Below are 9958 nucleotides of genomic sequence, written 5' to 3'. Positions count from 1 at the left end.
TATAAAAAAAGGTAGAGAATAAAAATAAAATAAAAACAGATACACTTTTTAAGGAAGTGGTTTTTGGCGGGAAAAAATCGCATCAGGAATTGACACGCATTTTTTTTTCTTTTTTGACATTCATGCATTTTTTTTTTGTATGCTCTTCCGGGCTTTTATTTGGCTGAACTGGATTGAACTTTAATGAAACTGAATGAATAAGTAAATAATAAATACGGAGTAGTGATAATAAATAATAAATAATAAAATAATAAATAGTTAGAAAATAATAATTAATAACTGATACGGAGTAATTAATAAAACAATAAATAGTAAATAATAAATAAAAATAAATAATTGAGATGTAGAAATTAATACTTAATATTTAATATTATAAGACATTAAGATGAAAAGTGCAATATAATAATAGTAATTTTTACATTATAATAATAAATAAAATAATAAAATAAGATTATTAAAGAAGAAAATCAACACACCGCCACCATTCTTTTGAACTAAATTGAATGAAGTTGAACTAAATTGAACTGGACTGTATGAAGCTGAACTGAAATGAAATGGACTTAATGGAACTGAAATCAAGTCCAAAAGAACAACCTTTGTATCTTTAACTGTATAAACAGTACCATAAGCTCCTGCTCCGCAAAAGTCTTCAAACACATACTGATCACAATCTGTAGGACTAGGTACTACTTCATCCTCCTCAAGTTCCTCCTTAGCTGTAGCCTGTAGGTACAACTGGTTGCTTATTCAAATTTATTTCTTCCTTGAATAATTGGTCAAAACTGAAACCCCAATTACGTAAGAACATATTAGATGCACCCGGTGTACCGTGCACCAGGTTATACTCGCCCCTTACTTGTGAGGAGAAATATGAGACTATGAGAGATATCACAAAAAGACATAAAAATACCCTTAGATGCACGTCCGCTGGTATACTTAATAATTTTCGTAATTATGGGTTAACTCCTAATATCCTATATCCCCTATAAAGCATAAAAGAAAATAAAAAGAATGGGAAAGAGGGAGTCTGTCTTGCGCAAGAAGGCACCAAACACTGCTACTCTACTTTAAAACTGAAAACCCCAAAATCCCCCTCTTTCCCATTCCCAGAAAATCAAACACCCAAACTCTCACTCTTTCTCCCTCAAACAAACAAAAAAAACACAGACTTCATTCGGTAGCAGAAGAAGAACCAAATCACCATGAGTAGAGGAAGCGGAGCAGGTTACGATCGCCACATTACGATCTTCTCCCCCGAAGGTCGTCTCTTTCAAGTTGGTACGCTCTTTTCATCCTCAAGATCTACCATTTCTTGTTTCACTTTTTTCGCATTTCGATTACTTTCTAGGGTTTTTTCCGCTAATTTTTATTATTCCATTGATTTCAATTTGTTTTGCAATAGAGTATGCATTTAAGGCAGTGAAATCTGGCGGAGTTACTTCAATTGCAGTTCGTGGTAAAGATTCCGTTTGTGTTGTCACCCAGAAGAAAGTTCCCGTAAGTTATTAATCTCTTCAATTTGCATTTTTGTTTTTTTTTTCTGTTGTTAGTAGTTGTTAATTTGTGGATTTACATACAGGACAAGCTTTTGGATCAAACTAGTGTTTCGCATCTTTTCAAAATCACGAAATTCCTAGGGCTGCTCGCCACTGGAATGACAGGTGGGTGATTTTCTGTTTTAATGATTTCGTACTTTTTCAATGATTGATATGAAAATGATTGAAAATGTTGGGATTTCGACCAAAGGAAGTTGTTATTGAATTAGTATTGATCACGAAATTGGATGATGAAATCATGACGACGTTGCTAAGAACTGTATCTAAGTAGAATTTTGAAGGTGTGACTCTTATGAACTCGAATTAGTAGTATGGATGGATTGAAGATAGCTTATTTTTGAGATGTTTTTTGGGATTGGATTACGTCTCGGTTTGAGCTTTTGATTTGAATCTCTTATTTACTAGATTCTCTTGTTGGTTGGAGAGATTTTATGGAAATTCTATTGATACTTTTCTGGAAGGGGTAGCTGCAATATAGACGGGTGAATTGTTTTTAGCTCTTTCTCCGATGAGTGGATTTTTTTAAGGTTGTGCTCGTATGAACTCGAACTAGTAGTGTTGATGGATTGAAGGTAGTTTATGATTGATATGTTTTTCGGGATTGGATTAGGTCTCGGTTTGTGCTCTTGATTTGAATTTCTTATTTACTAGATTCTTTTGGTGGTTGGAGTGATTTAATGGAATTGCTATTGATACTTTTCTAGATGGGGGTAGTTGCACTATAGATGATTGGATTGTTTTTAGCTCTTTCTCCGATGAGTGATTTTTTTGGGTAATATTGAGAAGTTGTTGATGATGGGCAGATGTACTACCATTGAAATGATGCTAGTCGGGAATGAATGCTATGACCTAATGATTGGATTTTTTTGTTGATCGTTGGAAAATCTTCATTGTTAACGATACGGGTTCTTTTGACCAGCTGATGCTAGGAATTTGGTTCAGCAAGCGAGGAATGAAGCAGCCGAGTTTCGCCATAAATATGGATATGAAATGCCAGTAGACGCCTTGGCTAGATGGTATGTTCTTTTTATTATTATTTCTTAATATTGATAGATAATGAACCTATCTTGTAGATTTTGATGTGAGAGCATCTTCTTAAGAGATGTGCATCTGATAAGTGAAATCAGTAGTCTGTGGTTTCCAATGTGGATGGATTGGTTCTTTCATAAATCAAGAAAGTGTTCTTGTTGAAAGTTATAGGTTGTCTTTTGTTAAGCGTTTCCTATCAAGTGTATACAAATTGTCTTCTAATAGATCATAAATGTTTTAAAGTGAAATAAGGATGAGCTTTTTGGTCCACAAACTTCAACATTCAAACAATGAACCTACTCACAAGGATGTGAATCAAAGATGCCTCGTCTGGAGGATTGGAGGTTTCTGGTTTCATTGGTTTCTTTTCAGGGTTATAACCTTGTAAACAGAGTCACAACATTTATTCTAGAACCTGCTGTTGCTGATTTGTGCTCAGTTGTGTCATAGCTCTTGTAGAATGCACACAAGTACTGTAATGAGAAAATCATCCAACTTATTTTGAATATCATAAAAAACATGGTTAAAAGATGCATTTGTTATGGTTAGATGTGTGTTGTCCTTGTCAATTGGCAGCTTCTTTTTTGATTTTTTGCTATAATCTAATTACCGATGACTCTAGGATATTTCGCAGTCAGTTAGCTGGTTAGTATTGTGCACAATGAGTTCTTAGCGAGTAAAAAAAAGTTGTTGGATCATAGCCAGCATTATGGTGCAATAACGTGTGCATAGTTTCTTTTCAGCCTTTTCTTTTATGTATATTTTGTGTGATCTCTCACTCAGAGTTATGAGAGAGAAATGAATGGCTGTTTGCCTATTTGTTTTGAACTGTTTCCAACAAATGAGAGTCCCTGTGGTTAAGATGGGATGTTGTCATCTTTTTCTCTCTTCTTCCTTTTAAGAGAGATTATTGTTGTGTGCTTGATAGTTAAGTCAGCTAGAAGTGTCAAACACGAAGATATCTCTAAGTGTTCGGACATGGGTACGAGAGGAAAGTTAAAGAGTCTGATTAGCCGCAGGTTAATACATCCTTGTCCTTGTTTTGCTCTTCTAGAATATCAAAGTGTTTTTAAATACTGTTTTCCATCTTCGATATGCTTCCATGCTCTGTCTCTTTCTATCCTTTTATGGATGGGGGGGGGGGGGGGGGGGGGTGTGTGGGTGGGGTGTAGCAGCTCGTGGTTGCTGATTTTCAAACTTGTTAATTTAGAAAACGCCCTGTGATGGAAAATCCATATGCTTTAATGTTGATTTCATATAAGCCTCCTTTTCATGAGCTGCAGCACTGGATTTTGGCATTATAACCACCACCACCACGCTACTACCACCTTCTTCTTCTTCTTCTTCTTCTCCTTACGGAGTATTATTTTTATTTTTATTTTTGATTGTCATCTTACCAGTATTGCTGCTGCTCTGGAAGGGAATGAGCTTTAGTGAAATGTGTAAACATAGATCAGATTGAAAATTTTCAATAGGATCTGAGGGCTTGATATTTGATAACTTCTACGTATCTTCTGTTTTGGATTTTTATTGTTAATGATGGGAACTTCCTTCTTTATTTTAACAAGGACTAAACTTGAAATAGAAACATTGTTGTAAGAGAAGTTGTTTTTATTCTTTTTAAAAGAAAAGAGGAATATTTTACCGATAAGAAAGAGGAATATATGCACTCTCTTTTGTTAAGTTGCATACTTTTGTAGAGAGTGTGGTCTGGCTTCTATTTCTTCATGTTAAAGCAAGAATTAATATTTTCTAAAGCAAGAAAGTTGCCAGATAATGGCATCTGATAAGAAGGCAAGTCTAGCTCTACTTTCCTTGACTCGTTGAGTTTGACTTTAGACCAATTCGATCTCGTGTAGTTTGGGACTGGAAGTCGGTTGGATTTGTTATTCTACCTGATTTGGTCTGGCCTCTGCAACCCTAAAAAACAAGTTAATCTATAGTCTACTGAAATATTATTGTAAAGATGATTCAAACTTTTTTGAAGCATTGTGAACTGCTTATTTTGATGATGTTTCGGTTATTCTACAAGTTGAGATTTTCCGAGTTGTTTAGTCCTGTTGGACTCAGTTAGTTAAGGACTCAAGTTGTGTAAAATACTTCCTCCGTCCCGGAATACTCGCAACGGTTTGACGGACACGCTTGCCGATGCTCAACTTTGACCATCAATATCTTCAATTATATATTATAAAAACTTATAAAATATTAATATTTTGAAAATATATATTAAGATGAAGCCAACAATATATTACTCCCTCCGTCTCTTTTTGTTTTTTACGTTTGGTATTTTGCACGCGTTTTAACGTCTAATTAGTGCATTGAGATTCTTCTAAGTTTTTATGTAAACGAGAAAAATTACTTTTATTTATAATATTTTCACTCTTATCAAAATTCTGATATTGGAAAAATGAAAAAAAGTTAATGAAACAATGGGAAAATGTGAGAGATTAAATGAATCAATGGATTTAATTGGTTAAAATAGTAATTGGACACAAATTTTGATAGAATATTAAATCATTTATGTGATGATATAAAAGGAAATGTAAAGAACATTTTGAGACACCCAAAAAGGAAAACGTAAAGAACAAAAAGAGACGGAGGGAGTATATGCTAACACTTATTTTCATATACTATAAATAAAATAGGGTCAAAGTGAATTATGTGAATAGTGCAAAAAGTCAAACCATTGCGAGTATTCCGGGACGGAGGGAGTATTATTTAAGTTGTGTTTTGGCCTAGTTTTGACATAGCATGTTTTAGTTTGTTTGAAATTTTTATAAAAAATTGGTGCTGAACTAAGAGGGTTATGTGACCTATTCTCTTTCTTTTCTCTTTTTAGCATGGGGGTTTGCAGGAGGTGACTTTTTGTGGGTTTTGTACCATGAAAGTATTCCTTTTCATCTTTTGAGCCTTCTAGATCATTGAAGTAACTTGGCATACCTCTTTGTTACGTTTATATGTTTTTAATGAGTGTCATTTCTGGTTCCTGAAACCCGGCTCTTGTGAATATTGTAGCTTAAAACTTGTCTGGTTGATTTGTTGAACTGAGGAAATTAAATATAATAACGAAAAAGAATCATTTGGGAAGTTTTATTAGCTATAATTTGGTTTCACTTTAGGGTTTTCTTATGTTTCTTTTATTTCTGATTTTTTTTTCTTTTATTTTATTTGTGGATTTAATGGACTAAAAATGCAACTAAGAATAGATCATATGAAGTGAGATGAACATCAAGATCCTCCTAAATCTTTTGAATCTGGCTTGACCCTGACCTTGATCTGATAGTTGGATGTCATTACTCCTGGTAGATTAATGTTCATTTATCTTGGTCAAAACTCAAAAGTGAGTGTGGCCAGAAGTAGCAATGTGGGGCACATACCTCATAGAGGTTTATGAATATGATATACATTTTGCTTTTAGTTGGATGGCTTGTCTGCGCATGGTAATTTCATGTGTTGCCATAAACAGTGACTAATTCAGTGTGCAACTTTTCCCTAAGACTGGTTCATTTGTTTTATTACCCACTCTCACCTGGTTTACTCTAAAGGAAGTAGCGAAGTAGGATTGCGCTTAAGATAGTAAATGAATGGCAGTCTCAGTTTCTGAATTGTATATTATCGGAGACCTGCTTGTATTAGATTCATGTTGTGTGGCGGTGATGTGTTTTTTTTGAAGCACGGGCTTTGTCAATTTCAAATTTCCTTTTTTTTATTTGTTATTTTATATCTTAGGGTGACAACATATAATATTTTGACTATCCAAACTTTTGGCATGTGACGTTATGTTATCAACTCATCTGTTGTTTATAGGATTGCGGATAAGTCTCAAGTTTATACCCAGCATGCCTACATGAGACCTCTTGGAGTAGGTGTGTACCAAGTTTTACTTCTGCTTCTCGTTATAAAGCGTTTCCTTTTAGTTGTATTTTACATTTGGCGTTTCCTTGATGCCTTTTTTTTCCCATCTTTTAGTGGCTATTGTTATTGGAATCGATGAAGAGAATGGACCTCAACTATTTAAATGTGATCCCGCTGGCCACTTTTATGGTCACAAGGTATTCTTTTTTGGATAAACTAATCTATGATTTGCTCCTTCAGGTATAATTTCTTTGAATCCTATTTTAGCACAAGTCAGGAATCTACTTTTACATTATGCTTGTTCATTATAGGCCACAAGTGCTGGATCTAAAGATCAAGAAGCTATTAATTTTCTGGAGAAGAAAATGAAAAATGATCCTGCTTTCTCCTATGAAGAAACTGTGCAGGTATGCGGTCTAGCCTGCTATTCTTTCTTATCCTCAATTGCCTATTGTGACATCAACAATTCTGGTTGACTATTTTATTTGTTGGAGGATATACTTCTTTAAATTGTGCTTGCAATTGGTGTAAAGAGTGTCTTGCACTGTGATTGACTTATCTTTTCTTTTGCTTCTTACCATCTTTTTATGTCTTTCTTTGGATAGAGACTACATAGTACATACTTAACTGGACTGTAACAATTTTTTGAAGTATTTTTTTGATAAAGAAACTGAGGTTTGTAACATTCAACTATACATGTATAGACTATCTACTGTTTTTTGGTGGTTCATTTTCTTCATTAATTTACATTAAATGGAAAATACGAATCCAGCACAATTTAATAACTAGTTCAATGAACTTGGTAGTAAATATCTTGCTAGATGTTAAATTTGATATTGAAATTTGTACTTCTGGTAGGACCCAGGATTGTAGTGGTAGTTATCTGTTGTAGACTTGTAGAGACTGTAATGTTATGGTTCCTTTTACTTCTGATTCAGTGACTCATGATAGGGTATTATGTAATTGTTTTTTTCTAAATTAATGCATGCTTGTTAGAGGTCGTTATGACATTGCATTCTGTTGCTACTTGCTAAAACCATTATACCCGTAGTTACTGTTGCATGCATGCGCAGGGAAGTTCCTGAGACATATTTTCCTCTCTACAAAGGTTTAGTATGTCGTTTAGTCATTTCTTTTTATAATACATGTAAAAGTGCAAGTTCTGTCTCATAAAAGTTAACCTATAGATACTTGCCTTCCAATTATTACCATATAATTCGATTTGCTTTCCATAAAAAAATATACGTGGCCATCATGTCTTGTTGTTGGCTTGTTGCTATAATATGTTGCCACCTTCACATTCGTGACATTGTGTTTGCTGGTTCACGTTTGTGATCTGCCATTTATCGTTGCTATATCTTTATTATTAAATATTTTAGTGGAAACATCCTGGTATATATATCTTAAAAGTTCCTGGAAATTTTGTGTTTCTCTTGCTTGCAGACTGCCATCTCTGCTCTTCAGTCTGTTCTGCAAGAGGATTTCAAAGCCACTGAGATCGAGGTACTGTCTTCAGTTGATGAAACTGCTTCTGTTATTAATGAGTTTTGTTGAAATATATTCTCATGAAACAATATCAATTAAATTGTCTAACTTATACCTTAGTGTAGTGTGAATACCAATTTGGTGAACATTTCAAATGTAATTGTGAACCTATAAATGGTTCATTCTTCTCTACCTTCACTTTCCTTCTCTTAAATCCCAAAGAAGAATAGAAAACCCAATGTTTTGTACTGCGATTTGAATAAGAAAGAGAAAATGAATATAGTTAGAGATATCCCGTCATTCAACCCCTCAAATTGTGTCTCAACTCACACATGCTTTCTTTTGCTGCAATTTCAATAAGAAAGAGAAGATGTATGTAGTTAGGGATATGGTCACTTGACCTCCGAGTTGTGTCTAAACTCACACATTTGTGGTTGAAATTGGTCAGATATAATTTCTTTGAATCCTGTTGTAGCAGAAGTCTTCGAGTCCACTAGCCAACCAAGTCTGATATTGTTTCTCATGAAACTAATTTCTTTCAAGTAAACTTTGCAAATTACTACCTAGGTCTTTAGTGACTTTGCATGTTATTACTTAGCTTATTAAAAGTTGTCAGTTATTACCTAGGTGTTCATTTATTGTTTTTTTTTTTGGCAAATGGTGTTCATTTATTGTTGTCAATTACTACCTTAACCCATATTCCGGCCAATTAGTCACTAATCATATCATAATCAACCGTTAATTCTATTTTAATTATTTTAATTAATAAATAAAAGTAAAATAACTAAATACCTAGTTATTAATTGACAACAATAACTAAACACCTTGGTAGTAATTGACAACAATAATTAAACACCTTGGTAGTAATTGACAACAATAACTAAACACCTTGGTAGTAATTGACAACAATAACTAAACACTTATAGTAATTGACAGCAATAACTAAACACCTAAGTAGTAATTGACAACTTTTAATAAGCTAGATAATAATTTGCAAAGTCACTAAAGACCTAGGTAGTCATTGGTAAATTTTATTTAATTTTATTTTAATGTGGATGATCGTCAGACTAGGGTTCTAAGTATAACATGAACTGTGTCAATTGTTTTGCAGGTGGGAGTTGTTCAGGTAGCGAATCCAGTTTTCAGATCGCTTACAACCGAGGAGATCGATGAGCATTTGACAGCCATAAGTGAGCGCGATTGATTCCATTCGGTTGTGTTTGACTAGGCATGCTGAGCGTAGTTTTCGAATGTATGCTAGTATTTCTGATGTGAAAGATGTTCCTAAACCGTGTAACTTGAAATTTGTTAACCCCTTGGTAGAATTGTTTGCTTTTATCTTATTGTAGCCACAGATAATGGCCAAAATATGACACTGAAAAGGGGGTTATTATTGCGAAAGAATGTCTGCAAATTGATGAAAATGGTTTAGTTGCTTGGTAGCTGTGCGCTAGATTGCCACCTTCTTGGTAGAATTGCTCAGTCTCATTGTTGATAAGTGCCTAAGATTTAATTTTCAAGTACTGTTTGCAACCTTTTAGTTTTTACTATTTACGTTTGTCTGTGCATAATTTCCACTGCTAATATCTTTAATAATGAAGTAAAATTAAAATAAAAAATACTCCCTCTGATTTTTAATACTCGCAACGTTTGTGATTTCTACACTATTTACATATTATATTTAGACCATTGTTGGTGATTTATATGTAAGGTAAAACATAGTCACGTGGGATTTTGTTATATTTGTCTTGCGAGTAAAAATGAACGGAGAAGTATATATATCTATATGAATTTGGCAAGAGCTACATATTATTTTCTCCCTCTGTTCAATGTTCTAATAATTAATTTTCACGCTTGTCAATTCATATTTTGTATGATTTATATCTCTAATTTATACATTAGCAAAAGAAATATAAAATGTATTTCATATTATTAAATCACTTATTGAGACGAATTTAACAAGATTCCTCTTAAATGTTTCAAAATCTGACTTTTTTTCTTTTAGGTGATCAAGTTCAATAGGTCTTGCATGC

General features: G+C 33.6%; 1 protein-coding gene across 1 annotated transcript; it reads left to right on the top strand.

Annotated features, from left to right (window-relative positions):
- Positions 1-1021: 1021 nt before the first annotated feature.
- On the top strand, positions 1022-9445 carry LOC110797996 (proteasome subunit alpha type-6). The gene is made up of 9 exons (XM_022003126.2): positions 1022-1278; positions 1403-1497; positions 1580-1661; positions 2476-2572; positions 6393-6451; positions 6555-6637; positions 6752-6847; positions 7884-7943; positions 9037-9445. The coding sequence occupies exons 1-9, from the start codon at positions 1203-1205 to the stop codon at positions 9127-9129; spliced, it is 741 nt and encodes a 246-aa protein (XP_021858818.1). The 5' UTR covers positions 1022-1202; the 3' UTR covers positions 9130-9445.
- Positions 9446-9958: the final 513 nt, after the last annotated feature.

This window comes from Spinacia oleracea, chromosome 2 (genome assembly GCF_020520425.1).
Source record: "Spinacia oleracea cultivar Varoflay chromosome 2, BTI_SOV_V1, whole genome shotgun sequence".
NCBI classification, from domain to species: Eukaryota; Viridiplantae; Streptophyta; class Magnoliopsida; order Caryophyllales; family Amaranthaceae; genus Spinacia; species Spinacia oleracea.
The sequence above is the reverse complement of the archived record's forward strand: the minus strand, read 5'-3'. Positions and strand labels throughout refer to the sequence as shown.